The following is a 21,131-nucleotide window of genomic DNA, read 5'->3' on the forward strand; positions in this document are numbered from 1 at the left end:
CAGTCAGGGCAGAGGCTTGAAGGGGAGAGATCAGGCCAAATTTTGGGGTAGTGGGAGGGTGGCTGCTCTGAGCATGAGTAAAGCACTGGTTCATGGGAAAACAGTGCTCAAGTGGATGCAGAGGGGCGGAGAGAGGGAAATGGGGGGGGCGGGTGTAGGGGGCTGGCCCCAGATCAGGAGTAGCCTAAAGAGCCAGGCTGGAGAGTCTGGACTTGAGGGCAATGAGAAGGCACTGAAGAATTCAGACCAGGGGCGGGGCATGGACCATTTTGCATTTTTGGAAAGTCATTCTGTTGGCTGGTTGGAGGGGAACAGGGTGAGTGGAGCTGGAGGAAGAAAGAGCATGAGTAAAGAAGCCAAGTTTCAAAAAGTCAGAGATGACGAAGGCTTGAACTCAGGTAGGGCTGGAGGCAGAGAGGCAAGAATGAAGTAGAAGGGGCGGGTGATTCCCTGGCGGTCCAGTGATTAAGACTCTGCACTTCCACTGTGAGGAGTGAAAGTTCGATCCCTCGCTGGGAAACTGAATTAAGAGCCCTTGCATGCTGTGGCAGCACGGCCAAAAAAAATTAAAAATAATAATAATAAAAAAGAGTAACATAGAATATTCTGAGGATGGAAGAGAAGGGTGGTCTAGAACTGTGTTTCACGTGGGGCATCCCTAGAAGGCTGATTTCTAGGCTACTAGAGGAAATCCTAGGACTTTATTTTCTTGTTCAACAAATATTTGAGGGCTTATTTTGTCCCATCCAGGGCTTAGGGGGTTGGATACAGCCGTATCTAAGGTAGACTCAGCCCTGCCCACCAGGAGCAAATGGAGACAATAGAAAAGCAAACAAATGGATAATGAAATTTAGAAAGTTGCAGTGGAGTGATGTGATAGTTCTTCAGCCTGTCCCACTCTTTGCAACCCCATGGATTGTAGCCTGCCAGGCTCCTCTGTCTATGGGATACTCCAGGCAAGAATACCAGAACGGGTAGTCATTTCCTCCTCCAGGGAATCTTCCCGACCCAGGGGTCGAACCCAGGTCTCCTGCATTGCAGGCAAATTCTTTACTGTCTTTACATCAGGGAACCCCTGGAATGGGGCAGGGAGATAAAAGAGGAGAGTGAGGTGGCAAGTGATGGATAGTTGAGTGTTGGGAGGTGACTAGTAGACCTCTCGGGGGGGATATATCTCAGTGGAGGCTAAAGGGATGGGCAGGTGCCAGTTATATAGAGAGTCAGGCAGATGAAGGAGAATGTGCAAAGGCCCAGAGGTTGCACAGTTTTCCCATGTGCAGCTCCCAGCAAGGAAACCAGTGTGGTAGATCAGAGGGGGGTGTGTGGAGAGAAGAGGGGTGGAAAAAGACTAAGAGATGGCTGAAGTCAGACCTGAGGGCTGTGGAGGTCTTGATGAGGAATTGAGACTGCTCCAAGTGTGGTACATGGAGGACATTGGAGGGTTTGAACAGAGGAGCCATAGAGAATGATTTGGAGTGGAGCAGGAAGGCAAGCAGGGAGTCGATGAGCAACGTGTCATTGTTGTTCAAGTGAAAAACTGTGGGTTGGCCAAAAAGTTCATCCAGGTATTTCAATGGAAAAACCAGAACTAGCTTTTTGGCCAACCCAATATTATTCAATATTATGCAATGGCACTCCACTCCAGTGCTCTTGCCTGGAAAATCCCATGGATGGAGGAGCCTGCTGGGCTGCAGTCCATGGGGTCGCACAGAGTCAGACACGACTGAAGTGACTTAGCAGTAGCAGCAATATTATTCAGACAGGCTTTGGTTCAACATTACCCTCTGCCAATTGCATATAAACTATTTTAAATATTATATGATATCACTTATATGGGGAATCTAAAAAATAATGATACAAATGAATTTATTTGCTAAGTGGAAACAGACTCAGATTTCAAAAACAAACTTCAGTTCAGTTCAGTTGCTCAGTCATGACAGACTCTTTGCGACCCCATGAATCACAGCACGCCAGGCCTCCCTGTCCATCACCAACTCCCAGAGTTCACTCAAACTTATGTCCATCGAGTCGGTGATGCCATCCAGCCATCTCATTCTCTGTCGTCGCCTTCTCTTCCTGCCGCCAATCCCTCCCAGCATCAGAGTCTTTTCCAGTGAATCAACTCGTCGCATGAGGTGGCCAAAGTATTGGAGTTTCAGCTTTAGCATCAGTCCTTCCAATGAACACCCAGGATCGATCTCCTTTAGAATGGACTGGTTGGATCTCCTTGCAGTCCAAGGGACTCTCAAGAGTCTTCTCCAACACCACAGTTCAAAAGCATCAATTCTTCGGCCATCAGCTTTCTTCACAGTCCAACTCTCACATCCATACATGACCACTGGAAAAACCATAGCCTTGACTAGACAGACCTTTGTTGGCCAGAGGGGAAAAGTGGGGAGGGATAAATTAGAAATTTGGGATTAATGTATACAGGCTGCTAAACATAAAATAGAAAATCAACAAGACCCTACTGCATAGAACAGGGAACTTAAACGGTAACCCACTCCAGTATTCTTGCCTGGAGAATCCCATGGACGGAGAAGCCTGGTAGGCTACAGTCCACGGGGTCGCATAGAGTCGGACACGACTGAGCGACGGAACGGAACGGAACGGAAGGGAAAAGAATCTGAAAAAGAATAGGTATATGTATATGTATAACTGAATCACTTTGCTGTACACTTGAAACTAACACAACATTGTAAATCAATTGCACATGTGTGCTAAATTCCTTCAGTCTTGTTCAAATCTTTGCAACTCTATGGACTGTAGCCCACCAGGCTCCTCTGACCACGGGATTTTCCAGGCAAGAATACTAGAGTGGATTGCCATGCCCTCATCCAGGGGATCTTCCCCACCCAGGGATCGAACCCAGGTCTCTTACATCCCCTGCATTGGCATGCAGGTTCTTTACCACTAGTGCCACCTGGGAAGCCCAGATCAACTGTACTCCAATAGAAAATAAAAATTAAATTAAATTTTAAAGTTTAAAAAACTTTTTTAAAAGTCTTTATTGAATTTGTTACAACATTATTTGTTTTTTTCTTAATATTTTGTTTTTTTTCACCTCGAGGCATGTGGGATCTTAGCTCCCCTACCAGGTATCGAACCCACACCCCCTGAATAAGGCTAAGTGTCAACCACTGAACCACCAGGGAAGTCCCTAAAAAAAACCTTTTTGTTGAGGTATAACAGCTACCCTGTAAAGTGCACAATGCCCTGGTCATAAGCGCATGACTCAATGAATTTTTACTTACGTGTAACCTTCGCTCCGCACAAGGTATAGGACATTCCTTTCTGCAAGGACATAGTTTCTCAGTCTCTACTGCACTGACATTTGGAGCGGGACGTTTCTTTGTTGGGAGGGGCTCTCATGTGCATTGCAAGGTATTAACCTTGACCCCAGCCACCACCCACACATCACCTCTCACTTGTTCTTTGTTTCTTGGATGTTTGCACCCTTTGACTATGTTCACCCATTTCCTTCACACCGCATTCCCCATCTCTGGCAACTACCAATCTGTCCTTTTTTTTTTTTTTTTTGGCTTGGTTTTGTTTCAATTGTTTTTTTGTTGAACTTCCCCGACCAGGGATTGAACCCGTGTCCCCTGCAGTGGAAGGGCAGAGTCTTAACCACTGGACCACAAGGGAAGTCCTGTTCTCTGTATTATTGAATATGGTTTGCTTAGATTTCATGTGAGATCATACAGTGCTTGTCTTTCTCTGCCTGACATTTCATTTAACATGATACCCTTCAGGTGCATCCATGGCATCACAAATGACAAGATTTCTCCTGTTTATGACTGAATGATACTCCACTGTGTGTGTGTGTGATGCTTTTTTTAATCCGTTCATCCATTGATGGACACTTAAGTTGTTTCCATGTCTTCGCTATTGTGAATAATGGTGCAATGAAAGTGGAGGTGTAGATATTTCTCTAGATAGTGATTTTGTTTCCTTTGGATAAACACCCATAAGTGAGATTGCTGGATTCTATGGTAGTTCTATTTAAAATATTTTAAATCAAGTATTTTTAATATTTAAAATATTTTTAACATTTTAAATTAAATATTTTAATACACCAATTTGCATTCTCACCAATAGTGCATGAGGATTCCCTTTTCTCCACCTTCACACTAGCCTTTTTTGTCTCTTTTCTTTTTTATAGCAGTTTATATATACATATATATGTGTGTGTGTGTGCATGTATATATATTGTATATATGATTATCTTAAGGTGCTAAACTCTTTGCTTTTTTTTATCAAAATGTAATCATTTTACAGTATCATGTTAGTTTCAGTTATACAGAGTAGTGATTCATATATTTATATTCTTTTTCAGATTATTTTCTGTTATGAAAGTCGCTCAGTTATATCTGACTCTTTGTGACCCCATGGACTGTAGCCCACCAGGCTCCTCTGTCCATGGGATTTTCCAGGCAAGAATACTGGAATAGGTTGCCATTTCCTTCTCCAGGGGATCTTCCCCATCCCAGGGATCGAACCCAGGTCTCCTGACACAGGCAGATTCTTTACAGTCTGAGCTATCAGGGAAACTATTTTTTCCTTGTATGTTATTTCCCTTATAGGTTATTACAAAATGCTGAGTATAGTTCCCAGAGCTAAACAGCAGATCTTTGTTAGTTTTCTGTGTTATGTATAGTAGTGTGTATATGTTAATACCAACCTAATTTATCCCTGCTCCTCTTCCTTTCCACTTTGATAGCCATAAGTTTGTTTTCTATGGGTCTCTTTCTGTTTTGTATGCAAGTGCATTTGTAATTTTTTTTTTTTTAGATTCCACATAAAAAGGATATCATATAATATTTGTCTTTGTCTAGCTTACTTCTGGAGAAGGAAATGGCAACCCACTCCAGTGTTCTTGCCTGGAAAATCCCAGGGATGGCGGAGCCTGGCGGGCTGCCGTCTATGGGGTCGCACAGAGTCGGACACGACTGAAGCGACTTAGCAGTAGCAGTAGCAGCTTACTTCACTAGGTCTATCCACGTTATTGAAAATGGCATTATTTCATTCTTTTTTATGGCTCAGTAGTATTCCACTGTATTCATGAACCACATCTTCTTTATCCATCCCTCTGCTGATGGATGTTTAGGTTGCTTCCACGCCTTGGCTGTTGTGAACAGTGCTGCTATGAACTATCTCTTGTCTTTTCAAAAACAGCCATTGTAAGAGGTTGAGGTGACATCTCCTTATGGTCTTGATTTGCATTTTCCTGATGATTAGTGATGTTCAGCACCTTTTCATGTACCTGTTGACCATCTGTATGTCTTCTTTGAGAATGCGTCTTAGTTTGGACAGCCCAGAATGTCCCCCAGATGGCACCAAATGTCCCCTGGGGGGCATAATTGCCCTCGATTGAGAACTGCTGCTCTAGAACTTTCCTTCATGCTCCTTTTCCAAACAGTGTCTCCATCCTCAGAACATCATTGACTTCCATCCCCATCTGTTAGTCTTGTGTGTTCTTAAACATATTTTGAATGGAAACTCAAACTGCATCACTGCACAGTCCTGTGTGAGTTATAGAACTTTTAAACAATTATTTATTTATTTGGCTGTGTTGAATCTTAGTTGCAGCACACAGGATCTCTGTTGCATCGTGTGAGATCTTTGGTTGTGATGCGCCAATTCTAGTTGTGGCACGTGGACTCCAGAGCACCTGGGCCCCACAGTTGCAATGTGTGCCCACAGAGGGGCAGGCAGACCCCTGAGAGAAGAGCATGCAGAGACCTGCCCTCATCTTTCCCAGTTCCCAAGTGGCCCTCCTGACATAGTTAAACATCATTGGGGCAGAGAGGGGAATATGGATCCCACTCCATTCTTGTCACGGGTGCAAGAACCACTAACTTAGGGGAGACAGTTTAGTGATCCATCAACAGCTGAATGGACAAAGGTGTGGTCCATATATACAATGGAATACTACTCACCCATAAAAAGGATGAAATAATGTAATTTGCAGCAACATGGATAGACCTAGAGATTATCATACTAAGTGAAGTAAATCAAAAAGAAAGACAAATACTATGTATCACTTATATGTGGAATCTAAAATATGACACAGATGAATTTATCTGCAAAACAGAAACAGACACACAGACTTAGAAAACAGACTTGGAGTTGTCAAGGGGAAGGGGTGGGGAAGGGGCGGATTGGGAGATTGGGATTAGCAGATGCAAACTGTTATATTGTGCATAGAATGGATAAACGACAAATTCCTGCTGTATGGCATAGGGAACTATATTCAGTATCTTGGGATAAACCATAATGGAAAAGAACATTAAAAAGAATGTATATCTGAATATACATACATGTGTGTCTGAATATATATGGCTTCTCTGGTGGCTCAGAGGTTAAAGCGTCTGCCTCCAATGCAGGAGACCCCGGTTCGATCCCTGGGTTGGGAATATCCCTGGAGAAGGAAATGGCAACCCACTCCAGTACTCTTGCCTGGAGAATCCCACGGACGGAGGAGACTGAGAGGCTATAGTCCATGGGGTCGCAAAGAGTCGGGCACGACTGAGCGACTTCACTTCACTTCACTTCTTCATGTATATGTGTACCTGGGCTTCCCTTGTGGCTCAGCTGGTAAAGAATCCGCCTGCAATGTGGGAGACTTCGGTTTGACCCCTGGGTTGGGAAGATCCCCTGAAGAAGGGCATGGCTACCCACTCCAGTATTCTGGCCTGGAGAATTCCATGGACCATACCCGTATAGTCCATGTATACCTCTCTATACATATGTATACCTGTCTCCGTATGGGTATACCTGTCTCCATATGGGTATACCTCTCTCTGTATGGGTATACCTCTCTCCTTGTGTGTATACCTCTCTCTATGTATATGTACCTCTCTATATATGGATATACCTCTCTCCGTATGTGTATACCTCTCTTTGTATGTGTATGCCTCTCTATGTGTGTACACCTCTCTGTGTATCTGAATATATATAGACAGATCTATAGATAGATATACACATATAGATATACACACATATCTATATATATCTGAATCACTTTAGAATCACTATTCTATGTAGATAGATACACATATCTATAGATAGATATTCATAGATATAGATACAGACAGATATACATACATATGTACATCTAACTATCTGTATATCTGAATCACTTTGCTGTACAGTACATTTACAAGACATTGTAAATCAACTGTATTTCAATAAAATCAACTTTAAAAAAGAAAAATGCACACATTTGTGCTGTTCCAACCTACTCATAAATTTTCTGATAACTGAACTGAGGATTATCACTTTTAATTCAGATTGAACAAAATTAAAAATTCAGTTCCTCAGTCACATTAGCCACATTTCAAGTGCTCAGTGGCCATGTTATTTTGGTTTTGTTGTTGTTTTTTAATCAGTGTCACTATTGACATTTGGGGTTGGATAATTTATTGTCCAGTGCACTGTAGGCTATTCACCAACGTTTGTGTTTTCCGTCCACTAGATGCCAGTAGCAGCTCCCCTTTTCCTCATGACAACCGAAAATGACTATTGTTGTTCAGTCACTCAGTCGTGTTGGTCTCTTTGCAACCCCTTTGACTGTAGCCCAACAGGCTTCTCTGTACATAGGGTTTCCCAAGCAAGAATACTGGAGTGGGTTGTCACTTTCTTCTCCAGGGGATCTTCCTGGCCCAAGGATCGAATCTGCATCTCCTGCATTGGTAGGCAGTTTCTTTACCACTGAGCTATCATGAAAGACCCACAAAATGATTCTAGGCATTGCCAAATGTCCTCGGTGGTGGGGAGGTTGGAGGGGTGGAGAATAGGGGGTGGGGTGGGAAATAGCCCTTAGGTGAGAAGCACTGTTCTTCATCAAAAGAGAGTTCAAGCCCTAGCTTTGTTGTGTGTTAGATGCATGATTTGGGGCAAATCCCTAAACCTCAGCATTCTCATCTCTGCAATGGGGTCAATGAGTAGCAACCACTTTAGGGAACTGCTGTGGGAGTGACACCTAGCTTCAGGGTCTCAATGACGACTGGACGCCATGCCTAGCATATAGTAGGTGTTCAATAAACTGTGAAGTCATGATTACCCATCATGAACCTAACCCTATAAATCCCTGTGCATCCCTTGAAGAGCAGGGCAGCTCCTGGACCCTGAGGACTCCCAGATGGTGCTCGGAAGTACTTGCTTTCGTGTTCTGGAGAGACAGAAGATTTAAATCGTTTAAACAGGACTTCCCTGCTGGTACAGTGGATAAGAATCCACCTGCTTATGCACGGGACATGGGTTTGATCCCTGGTCCAGGAAAATTCCACATGCCTCAGAGCAACGAAGCCCATGCGCCACAAATACTGAAACCCAAATGTCTAGAGCCAGTGCTCCACAACAAGAAAAGCCACAGCAATGAGAAGCTCGCACACTGCAATGAAGAGTAGACCCCACTTGCCTCAACTAGAGAAAGCTGGCACAAAGCAATGAAGACCCAGCACAGCCAAAAATAAATAAATAAGTAAATAAATAAATTGCTTAATCAGGAAGAGTTTGAAGAATCTAGGGGTCTGGTCCCCCTCTGTCACAGATCTTGTTGGTCCTATTGCTTTTCCAGTACCCAATTTTCCCCTCTGTGAGGCAGGGGGAACCGAACCCTGTAATCTCCCTCTGGACTCTCTGACTTGGCCTCTGTTTCTCTGTGATTGTTTTCTTAAGGAAGGGAGGGGGTGCCCAGGCAGACAACCAAGGGAGAGGATTTGGACAAAAGCCAGACTCCACTTCCTGCTTCCTTCTACCTCCAGTCTTTGCTATTGCTGTGTATTCTCCCCAGAACACTCCTTTCTCCACTCCCCAACTCCCCTGGCCCAGCTGGCTCCAGCTTCAAGACTTGGTGTACGTGGCACCTCCTCCAGGAAGCCTTCCTTGATCCCCAGACCCCTTCCCAGTCTGGGACTGGTATCTCCAACTGACTTCTTATTTATTTATTTGATTGTGTCAGGTCTTAGTTGCGGCATGTGGGATCTAGTTCCCTGACCGGGTATCTCTAACTTGGGCCCCCTGCATTGGGAGCTCAGAATCTTAGCCACTGGGCCACTACAGTGCTTCTGTCAGCCCATTTTGATCACTTGTGCATCTTGGCCAGGCTGCATGCCTGAAGGGTATTCAGGGCTCAGAGTGTGTCTGAGCTGAGAACGAATGAACTGAGATCATTAGGGCAAGAAGGGAGAACAGGTTAGCAGGAAGTTGCATTGAGCATGAAGGAGCTGGGTGTGGGAGTGTTCTGATAAGCTCGCCTTGACTACAGATGCATGGAGTTTGGCTCTGGGTACCAGGGCATCTAAACAACAACAGCAGCCAGATGCAGGAGAGATGTGAGGTTTTGTGGGGTAGCCCCTGCCTGTCACCTTCACACGAGGTGCCTTCTTGTGTCATCCCCTGGATGAGAAGATAAACCCACTCCTCTGGCTGTTAGAGGCTTGAGGGGTGGGCCAGGAGGGAGGATGGGGATCTCCTGAGCCCCTGGATGAGGCAGGAGCATGGGGGCCACTGAGGATCACGTACCTAAGGAGGCTCACCCTGGCACAGTCTGTGTTTGGCGGACGGTAGGGGAGAGGCAGTTTTTAGGGGCAGCTGTTGTAACAGTCCAGGCTTGGGATGATAAGTAACCTTCAAGCCCACTTGGTTTTCAAGGAAGAGGCAGAATAATCCCAGGTCAGCCCCTCCTGGCCTTCTCTGCCCCTGGGGGCTGCTGAATGGCTTAGCTACATCCTCCATGCTGACTATGTGGGTCCTAGAGGGGTCCAGGGGTGGCACAGGGCGGTTCTGCAGGGTTCCCCAAGGGTACTCCAAGTCCAGCCCTCCACTCCCCCAGCAGCCAGAGAGTTCTCACATGGGAATGCAATCTCCCGTCCACTCCTGCACATTCCAAAACAGTTTGAGCCAGCCGTGCCTCCCCCAGGGAGGGTCCACCCGGCTCAGTCTGGTAGTGCCAGCTCCTGAGCAGGAAGTTGTCAGCCAGGTAAAACCCAGGGGGCTTGAAAGATTAGGACAGATCTATGCCCAGACCTCTGTTTGCCTTTAAGCCCAGCCAGACGGCCACTTCAGGGCATCTCTTGGTTTGGCAGCAGGCTTTTCAGGAGCCAGGTTTCGTCTGGTGTGTGGAGGTCCCATGTGCCCCTCTTCACAGAGGGTATTGACCTCAGCTTCTCTGTACACCAGTGCTGAATCAAATATCAGAGAAGAGTTCCGGGTGAAGTAGAAAAGGAGATTTTTATTGCTTTGCCAAGCAAAGGGGGACACAGCGGGCGCATGCCCTCAAAACCACGTGTTCTCTCTTGGGGAAGATTGTGCTGTGTGTTAGTTTTGTCCGACGTTTTGCAATCCCACGGACTGTAGTCGACCAGGCTCCTCTATCCATGGAATTCTCCAGGCAAGAATACTGGAGTGGGTTGCCATTCCCTTCTCGAGGTATTCTTCGTGACCCAGAGATGCAGCCCGCATCTCCAGCACTGGCTGGTGGATTCTTTATCACTGAGCCAACAGGAGTGAGAGGTTTTATAGTAATTGTTCAAAGAGGGTATGATCAGCTTGTGGATATTCTTCTGAGGGATCGGTGGTGAGGTTAGGAGTCCGCATCATCAACCTTCAAGTTCAACAGGTCTGGGGTCTACATGCTTGTGCGCAGCACACCATTATTAATCATTAACTTCTCCCACCTGAAGCGGGTTTCAGTTTCTGCAAAAGAGCTCAATGATATTGTTGTGTGTGTATCCATTGATGGGAATCAGGACCTTGCCCCGAGGCCGCTCTTTACTGTTAGTTTCTCCCTGGTCTTACACCCCATCCCTTCCCTAATTAACAACTGCTTGAATCTGCCCCTTGGAACTCAGGGAAGGTCTTAGAGGCCGAATGAAGGTTTGTTTCCTATAATCAAAGAAATGGAGGTGTGGGACACAGAAACAGCTTGTGCCCAGGAGCCCCACAGGGCCCTGCCCAGTATCAGTATCAGTCTGTAGGCGTTAGTCATCACGAGGCCGCTGAATAAAGCCAGCTGACCTTTGCCAGCCACAGAACCACTGCTTCCCCCTAGGGCAAGCCCTGCCCCTCTTAGGAAGTTCAGCAAGGCGTGTCCTCACCATCCTCCCAGAAGTCCGGCCAGGCTGGGCTGGGTTCAGTCACTGGGGCTCGTTCGGGGTGTGAGGAGCACTGCCAGACAGGTGGGCAGGAGGGTGGGCAGGAGCATGGGCAGGGAAGACCCTGCATGCCCGGGGCGCCATCAGCGAGGGCACCTGGTGGCTCTGACCGTGAGCCTCTTCCTCACCTGCTGGCCAGGTAAGCCGGGCTGGGTTGGGGTCAGCGGAGGAGGCAGATACATACCTGGAGGAGAGAGGGACAGATGGACAGGCTTCCCAAGCCCCCTCCAGGGCAGTCCGCAGAGGGCTTCTGCTTTTTTGGCAAAGGCCTCCATCACAGTCAGCCAGGTGGGGCTGGTTTTCCACACTGACTGGAGGAGACGTCACAGGATGGCTACAGTGGGAATTAAATATTGCAGGATCAGAGATGGCCAGGCATTCCTCCTTTCACTGGCTCACTGACGTGTTCATTTCCTAGGGCGCTTTTTTTTTTTTAATTGGAGTATAGTTGATTTACAGGCGTCCCTGGTGGCTCAGACGGTGAAGAATCTGCTGCAACGTGGGAGACCTGGGCTCAGTCTCTGGGTTGGGAAGATCCCCTGGAGGAGGGCATGGCAACCCACTTCAGTATTCTTGCCTGGAGAATCCCCATGGACAGAGAAGCCTGGCAGGCTGCAGTCCATGGGGTCGCAAATAGACACGACTGAGCGACTAAGCAGATAGTTGATTTGCAATGTCGTGTCAGTATCAGGTGTATAGCAAACTGATTCAGTAATTTATGTACATATATTCCTTCTTCTTTTAGATTTTTCTCATACAGGTTATCACAGAATATAGAGTTCCATGTGCTGTACAGTAGGTCCTTATTGGTTATCCATTTGGGTTTTTGTTTCTTTTTTTATGATGAGTTTTATTTTATTCTATATATTCTGACAGAGCCACATAGTGTTCAGGGATCTTAGTTCCCCGATTAGGGATCGAACCTGTGCCCCCTGCATTGGGAACCTGGAGTCTTAAGCACTGGGCAGTCAGGGAAGTTCCAATTTTTTTGTTTTTTTGTTGTTTTATTGACACCTCTGATTTCAGCACCTGTGTTCAGCTGTCAGATATGAAGTGAGCAAGTCACAGCCCCAGGCTTGCAGGAATTCCAGGCTGGTGGGCAAGACAGAGGGGTGCCCAGTCTCTCTTGGTACAAAGTTGAGCAAGAGCTTTGTCACCTTAGGGTTGCAGAGAGGGGGAAGTTTCCCCAAAACTACAGGGCAGTGTTGGGTTGGCTGGAATTTCTACAGATGAGGTCAGTGGAAGAAGGAAAAGGACACTCCTGGCAGGGACAACCGAGGGGGCAAAGGCCAGGAGACAGGAAGCTGCAAAGTGTATTTGGGTTCTTTGATGTGATGTGAGCGAATTTGGGCTGCACAATCAGGGGATGCTGAGGGGATGGGTGGAAGCAGAAAGGCAGCTGGTGAGGGTTAAGGAAGGTGTGTTCTTGGACCCCAAGGGGGACCTTATAGGCCTGTTAGTCATTTGGGGGTCAGCTTGGGCCTGGCTAACCAGAGAAAGCCCACCGGCCTCAGGAAGAGGTGAGACTCCAGCTTGGTGTTGGGGAGAGGAACCAGGCTCTCTTCTCTACCAAAAGAAGGTCCAAGACTCTCCATGTGTGGCTCCAGGGCTTCTGGACTCCCCACCACCACCACCACCACCCCCCTCACTGTTTTACCCCTTGGGCAGGAAATTAGGGCTCTCCAGCCAAACCACTCTGGTGTCCAAATTCTCCAGGCAAGGATACAGGAGTGGGTAGCCATTCCCTTCTCCAGGGGATCTTCCCAACCCAGGGATTGAACCCAGGTCTCCTGCATTGTAGGCAGATTCTTTATTGTCTGAGTCACCAGGGAAGCCCTCTGGTGCACAAAATAACCTGAAAACCGCCATCTACACTGTTGTTGTTTGTTAATCACTAAATTATGTCTGATTCTTTTGTGACCACAAGGACTATAGCCCACCAGGCCCCACGGTCCATGGGATCTACCAGGCAAGAATACCAGAGTGGCTTGCCATTTCCTCCTTCAGGGGCTCTTCCCAACCCAGGAATCGAACCCTCATCTCCTGCACCGTGCCGGGTGCTTAAATATCTGTTAATTTACTCCTCCCAGGAGAAAGGACTGTCCTTAATGCTTGGCTGCAAAACAGAAGCTTCTAGAGAGTGAAGGGGAGTGAGGGTGGGAGCATCCTTTTTCCCCCATTATCAGGGGCTCAGTCCCCAGATAGTGGCAGCCTGGAAGCCACCCAGGGTGGGTGGGCCACCTCCTAGTCCCTCCCCAACTCAAGCCTCACTCTCTGCCGGTCCTGGAACAGGTGGAGAGGGCGCCCCAGCCCCCAGCCCTGAGTCACCCAGGACAGCTCTGGGCCCCGGAAAAACTTTGCGGTTGGACGCCATTGAAAGGCACCTACACAATGGCCTGAATGGTGGGCGGGTTTGTACCGGACAATTCTACCACCTCTGATGGGGCGTGTCCCCTGAGCTGTCCCCAAAGCACGTCACCACAAACAGAGGCTGTTTAACTGCTTTTGACCCCGAGGCTCCCTCAGACTCAGGTGCCGAGGGCCATGTGAACTGAGCGGGCTCTTGCTCCTGCCCTAAGGAGGGCTGGTTGCCTGGACTAAGGGTTGACATCCCTCCCCAATTGCCCATCAATTCCATAGTAAACAGGAAGTCTGTCGGGGAGGGGTTCCCCTGGCAGGTCAATTCAGACACCTTTCAGGACGCTTCACTTTAATTCTGGAAAAGACTCACTCGATTCCTGGGCAGAGACGAAAAGAAATGTAAATCCGGCGCTGACAGGCTGTGTGTCCTTGCACCTGATGCCTAACCTCTCTGAGTTTCTATCTCCCTAAAGGGTAATTTTAAAAATTCCAGAGCTGGTGGAGATCCATTCCCCTCTCACCTCTCCCTCCACCCTAGACCCCATCCGGTGAATCTTCTTCTACATCTGCATCCTGTACTTTTCCTCTCCTTAACTGGGTGGCTGAAACCTGACAAGTTCCCAGAAGCCCACAGTAATCATCATTTTCTACTGTGGACCTACTATGCACCAGGGCTTTCACCTGCATTTTCTGGGTTGAGTTTGAATGGGTGAGAGTGGCAGCACATTGCCTTCCATCTTACGGAAGAGAAAACAGGCTCAGAGAGACTGAGCCCTTTGTTTAAAATCACACAGCAAGCACTCAGTGCTCTGTGGTGACCTAAATGGGAAGGAAATCCAAAAAAAGAGGGGATATATGTATATGTATGGGCTTCCCAGGTGGCACTGGTGGTAAAGAACCCACCTGCCAATGCAGGAAACCCAGGAGACCAGGATTTGATCCCTGGGTTGGGAAGATCCCCTGGAGAAGGGAATGGCAACCCACTCCAGTATTCCTCCTGGAGAATCCCCTGGACAGAGGAGCCTGGCAAGCTACAGTCCACGGGGTTGCAAAGAGTCAGACACAACTGAAGCGACTTAGCATGCACACATACATGTGTATGTATATAGCTGATTCGTTTTGCTGTACAGTGGTAACTAGCATGGCATGGTAAAGCAACTATTTTGTTGTTGTTGTGTCACTAAGTCGTGTCCAACTCTTTGTGACCCCATGGACTGCAGCACACCAGGCTTCCCTGTCCTTCACAGTCTTCCAGAGTTTGCTCAATTTCATGTCCACTGAGTCGATGATGCTACCTAACCATCTCTTCACTGCCACTCCCTTCTCTTATTGCCCTCAATATTTTCCAGCATCAGGGTCTTTCCAATGAGTTGGCTCTTTGCATCAGGTTAAAAAAAATTTCTTAACAAGTGAGGGAAGGGATCCGAACCCCCATTTCTGGATGATTCCTAAGCCCTGTACTTCACCCTCTACCTGGAAAAGACCGAGAGTTGAGGAGTGTTTCTCCTCTCCTGGCTGTTTCCTGGCCTTTGGGTGCCCCCATCCCCCAGGGTAGACAGCAACTGCCCTTCATCACCCCTTTGTCAAAGTAAAAATTACTCACAACTTAGAAGTTGAGAGTTATGTTTTATTTGGCGGAAACTTTTAGGACTTCAAGCCCAGGAGGCAGCATCTCAAGTAACACTGAGAGAACTGCTCCGAGGAGGCGAGGGGAAGAACCAGGTTATATAAAAGTTTTGCAACAAAGAGCAGGTAGTCTGAACATCAAAAGATGACTGTTAATTAAAGAAAACCAGGGTCTCTGGTGGTCCAGTGGTTGAGACTCCACACTCCCAGTGTAGGGGGTATTTGTTCCATCCATCCCTGGTCAGGGAAGTAGGATCCCATATGCTGCAAGGAACAGCCAAAAAAAAAAGAAATACAGGAGGAAAACCAGATAGCCCAAGTTAAAGAATTTAGTGCCTTTCTAAGTACGGGAAGATGCAAGAGTCTGGATTCACTGAAATTGTTCTTTTCATATGCACCTCAGCAGTCTAGGGGCCAATATCCTGGCTTCCCAGGGGGCACGATGGTAGAGAATCCACATGCCAGTGCAGGAGATGCAACAGATGTGGGTCCGATACCTAGGTCGGGAAGATCCCCTGGAGAAGGGCATGGCAACCCACTCCAGTATTCGTGCCTGAGAAACCCCACAGACAGAGGAGCCTGGTGGGCTACAGCCCATGGGGTCACAAAGAGTCGGACACAGCTTCGTGACTAAACAACAACTACATCCCACCAGCCCACTGGATGGAGTTTTCACCCTTTTCTTTCGTGTCTGGTTTCTAGGGGTGTCCTCACTCTCCCCAGGAGAGGGGCATCTTCATTCTCGGTTGGAGGGGGTCCCCCTTTCCCTCACATTAAGGGTCCCTGTGCATCTTCACTCTACTGGGGAGGTCCTCACCTCTTCACTCAAGACTATTACACAGTGATTCATTCATTCAGTCATTTGTTCAGTGACAATTTATTGAGCACCTACTGCATGCCAGGCACTGTTCTGGCCATGGGGATACAGCTGTGAGCAACACAGAGATCCCTGCTGAGTTGACATTCTGGCAGGGGAGGCAGATCAAAACCCCTATCAACAGTAAATAAATTATGTATTTAAGTATTAAGAGGGGCTTCCCTGATGGCTCAGTGGGTAAAGAATCCGCCTGCAATGCAGGACACACAGGAGATAACAATTTGATTCCTGGGTCAGGAAGATCCCCTGGAGAAGGAAATGGCAACCCACCCCAGTATTCTTGCCTGGAGAATCCCACGGGCTGAAGAGCCTGGAAGCCTACCGTCCAAAGGGCAGCAAAGAGTTGGACATGACTGAGCAACCAGGCACACATAAGTATTAAAATGGTGATAAGGAGGAGAGATTTTGGACAGAGAATCTGGGGTGCTGGAGTGTGCTAGGGTGGATTGCTCTCGTCAGTAGAGCGGGGTGAGGGGAAACCGCCTGTGGGTCAATGAACTAACGCATCCCAGTAAAACCCTGTGCAACCCAGAGGCAGGTGGGCTCTGATGTTATTTGTGCTTTGAAAATGGGGAAACTGAGGCTCTGTGGAGTGAGTGGGGGCAGGACCAGCTTGAAACCCAGGACACCGGGACTTGAGTTCTGGCTGTGTGTGTGCACTTGTGTAAGTGTGCCTATGTATGTGAGACAGTGTGTGTGAGACAGGGAGAGGGCAAAACCAGCTCTTTTTTCTTATGAGGGGTCCTCGCCTTTTTTTAAAAAAGCAACTTATTTATTTGTTTTTGCCTGTGCTGGGTCTTCGTTGCTGTGAGAGCTTTCCTCTGGTTGTGCTGTGCAGACTTCTCGTTGCAGTGCCTTCTCTTGCTGTGGAGCACAAGCTGTAGGGAGCGTGGGCTTCAGTAGTTACGGCTCCTGGGCTCTAGAGCACAGGCTCAGTGGTTGTGGCACCCGGGCTTAGTTGCTCCCCGGTCTGGGGATCTTCCCAGACCAGGGATTGAACCTGTGTCCCCGACATTGGCAGGTGGATTCTTCACCACTGAGCCACCGTGGGAACCCTGCTGGGTCCTCTTCTTTCTCTGCTGACAGTATGTCCTCACTTTTCTCAGGGAGGGAGAGGAGCCCTTAGATCTCTCCTCCCAGGGAAGGTAGGACTTCAGTTGGTGCTGAAACCCCCAAAGGACCCCTACCCAACCAGCAGTCCCTTGGGGGGTGCACAGTAGGCCAGCAAGGCAGGGTAGGACCAAGGGACTCAGTCCACTACCTGAGGCCCCTCCTGAGGGTAGAGCTGGGCTTGGCATTTCCTCTGCTGTCCAGGCTGGGCTTCACCTCCTTGTGACCCCACCTTGGGTCCTGGCCCAGGAGGAGACATCCCAGGAGCTGCATGCGTGCAGCCAGACCTCTCAACAGTCAAGGGAACAGACACTGGAGTTGAGCAGGGCACCCTGCCTGGCTGTCCCCTACCCATCCTGACCAGTCTCACTCATCTCCATTGGACCTGCCAGCCACTTGCAATATCTGTTCTGGGACAGCTGTCCTTTGGGCACCCAGTTTTGGGACTCCCCAATAGAACTGGGCCATAAAGAAGGCTGAGCACCAAAGAATGGATGCTTTTGAAATGTGGTACCAGAGAAGACTCTTGAGAGTACCTTGGACAGCAAGGAGATCAAACCAGTCCATCCTAAAGGAAATCAGTCCTGAATATTCATTGGAAAGACTGGTGCTGAAGCTGAAGTTCCAATGCTTTGGCCACCTGATGCGAAGAGCCATTTCATTGGAAAAGACCCTGATGCTGGGAAAGATTGAGGTAGGAGGTAAAGAGGGCAACAGAGGATGAGATGGTTGGATGACATCACTGACTCAGTGGACATAAGTTTGAGCAAGCTCCAGGAGATGGTGAAGGACAGGGAAGCCCGGCGTGGTGCAGTCTATGGGGTCCCAGAGTCAGACGTGACTTAGCAACTAAGCCACAAGATACAGTGAATCTGACCCCTGCTCCCCATCACTGATTCTTTTTTTAAAATTTTATTTATTTATTTTTGGCTGCACTGGGTCTTTGTTGCTGCTCATGGGCTTTCTCTAGTTGGGGTGCTCGGGCTTCTCATTGTGGTGTCTTCTCTTGTTGCAGAGCATGGGCTCTAGATGTGTGGGCTTCAGTAGTTGTGACACACGAGCTTAGTTGCTCTGAGGCATGTGGGAACTTCCTCGCCTGTGTCCCCTGCATTGGCAGGTGGATTCATAATCACCGGACAACCAGGGAAGCCCCCCATCATTGATTCTTATTCTGATTCCCACTTCTCTGGTTCTGACCCACTCCCATTTACATCCCACTCTGATCCCATTTACATCCTCCTTCTAACAATAATAATAATAATAATAACAACAACATTCTGATAAGTGCTATGCTAAAATGAGCCACGGTAATAATAATATTTTTCAACTATTTTTATTATTCTATTTTATTTTATGTTTTTAGATTTTAATTCACATCCAGTCCACTGTCTTTGGTGAATTTTGACAAATTATACTCATACAACAGTCAAAAGCAATATATACCAGACAATGGGATTTTTTATTTTATTTATTTAATAAATGTATTTATTTAAAGCTGGGCACAGTCTTTCTCTAGTTGCAGCAAGCGGGGACTACTCTCGAGTTGTGGTGCATGGGCTTCTCATTGCAGTGGCTTCTTTTGTTGTGGAGCACGAGCTCTAGGATGTGTGGGCTCAGTCATCTGGCACACAGGCTGAATTGCCCAACAGCATATGAAATCTTCCCTGACCAGGGATAGAACCTGTGTCCCAGGCATTGGCAGGCACAGTCTTAACCACTGGACCACCAGGGAAGTCCCAGACACTATTTTAAACCCTTTACATAGGTTAACTCATTTAATCCTCTTAGTGGCCTGATGAAGTAGGTACCCTTATCACTTCCACATTGCAGATAAGGAAACTGAAATGGAGGCACTGTTAGTTTATGTGACTTGCCCAAGGTCATGCCACTGGTCCGTGGGAGAGCTGGACCTCTCTTCCAGGCAGCCTGGCTCTGTAAATGCCCACTGATGCTGACACCAGCTCCCTTCCCAGTGACACCAGTGTGAGAGAAGAGATGGGATGGGGAAGGGAGCCAGGCGGAGCTAGATAGCAGAGGATGAGCTGATGCAGGAACATCTTGCAGATTTTTTGACTGGGATCCATAATAAGAAATACATCTGCAGAGATGTGGATGGACCTAGAGTCTTCAGGACAGAGTGAACTATCAGAGAGAGAAAAACAAATATTGTATATTAATGCGTATATGTGGAATCTTTAAAAAAAATATGAAGAATCTATTTGCAGGGCAGGAATAGAGAAGCAGACATAGAGATCAGACATATGGACATTGTTGGGGGAAGGGAAGCAGGGATGAATTGAGAGATTAGAATTGACATATATACACTAGGGCTTCACAGGTGGTGCTTGTGGTAAAGAACCTGCCTGCCCATGCAGAAGACATGAGACCTGGGTTTGATCCCTGGGTCAGGAAGATCTTCTGAAGAAGGGCATGGCAACCCATTCCAGTAGTTTTGCCTGGAGAACCCCCATGGACAGAGGAGCTTGGCGGGCTACAGTCCATGGGTTTGCAAAGAGTCAGACACTACTGAAGCGACTTAGCATGCACGCCTGCACCCACATATATACTACCGTGTGTAAACAGATAGCTAGTAGAAAGCTGCTGTATAGCACAGGAGGTTCAGCTCGGTGCTCTGGGATGATCTAGAAAGGTGGATGGGAGATGGGCTGGGAGGGAAGTCCAAGAGGGAGAGGGGTGTGTGTGTGTGTGTGTGTTGCTCTGTGTGTCTGACTCTGCGAATATATGGACTGTAGCCCACTAGGTTCCTCTGCCCATGGAATCCTCCAGGCCAGAATACTGGAGTGGGTAGCCTTTCCCTTCTCCAGCGGATCTTCCCAACCCAGGAATCAAACCAGGGTCTCCTGCATTGCTTCCCTTGTGGCTCAGCTGGTAAAGAATCCACCTGCAATGTGGGAGACCTGGGTTCGATCCCTGGGTTGAAAAGATCCCCTGGAGAAGGGAAAGGCTACCCACTCCAGTATTCTGGCCTGGATTGCAAAGAGTCGGATGTGACTGAGTGACTCTTTCACTCCTGCATTGCAGGCAGATTCTTTACCAACTGAGCTATGAGGGCATAAAAAAGAAATACATTGTACATTGTGACCAGCTATGTGCTTAGGTGTGTGTGTATCTAAAAATACTTTTTTTGTTAAATCATTTACCCCTGCTGCACCCACTGTGCCCTGATGCCTTATTCTGTTATCCTCTTACATTTTTGGTGCTGTTGACAACCCACTAAATTGGGTTCCTATCTGCTTTTTCTATGAAACAGCTGTAAGCTTAGACCAAGCGCACTAGAACAGTCTCTCAATTGGGCACAGAGGTCAGTATATCTGAGTCTGGATCATTCTTTGTTGTGGGAGCACTGACCTGTGCATTGGAAGGTATTAAGCAGCATCCCTGGTCTCTACCCACAAGATGCCAATAGCAACCGACCCTCGAATCATGACAACCAAAAATGTCTCCATGAGTACATGCTCAGTCATGTCTAATTCTTTGTGACCCCATGGACTGTAGCCTGCCAGGCACCTCTGCCCATTGGATTGGGAAGAATACTGGAGTGGATTGCCATTACTTTCTCCCAGGGATCTTCCCAACCCAGAGATGGAAGCCAAGTCTCCTGTGTCTCCTGTACTGGCAGGCAGATTCTGTACCTCTGAGTTGCTCTGGGAAGCCACCTGGGAATCCCCAAAGTGTCTCCAGTTCAGTTCAGTTCAGTTCAGTCACTCAGTCATGTCCGACTCTCTGCAACCCCATGAATCACAGCACGCCAGGCCTCCCTGTCCATCACCAACTCCCGGAGTTCACTCAAACTCATGTCCACAGAGTCGGTGATGCCATCCAGCCATCTCATTCTCTGTCATCCCCTTCTCCTCCCACCCCCAACCTTTCCCAGCATCAGTCTTTTCCAGTGAGTCAACTCTTCGCATGAGGTGGCCAAAATATTGGAGTTTCAGCTTTAGCATCAGTGCTTCCAATGAACACCCAGGATTGAT

General features: G+C 47.7%; 1 protein-coding gene across 1 annotated transcript in view; it reads left to right on the forward strand.

The window, feature by feature from the left end:
* The first annotated feature begins 11,168 nt into the window (after positions 1-11,168).
* MUC16 (mucin 16, cell surface associated) overlaps positions 11,169-21,131 on the forward strand; it is a 122,554-nt gene continuing 112,591 nt past the window's right edge. The window contains exon 1 of the mRNA XM_088839034.1: positions 11,169-11,301. Coding sequence (XP_088695160.1) covers positions 11,211-11,301 — 91 coding nt within the window. The 5' untranslated portion in view covers positions 11,169-11,210. The remainder of the gene's footprint in view (positions 11,302-21,131) is intronic.

The sequence above is a fragment of the Moschus berezovskii genome, chromosome 8 (assembly GCF_049115385.1).
Source record: "Moschus berezovskii isolate FMDL1 chromosome 8, NW_MosBer_1.0, whole genome shotgun sequence".
Classification (NCBI taxonomy): domain Eukaryota; kingdom Metazoa; phylum Chordata; class Mammalia; order Artiodactyla; family Moschidae; genus Moschus; species Moschus berezovskii.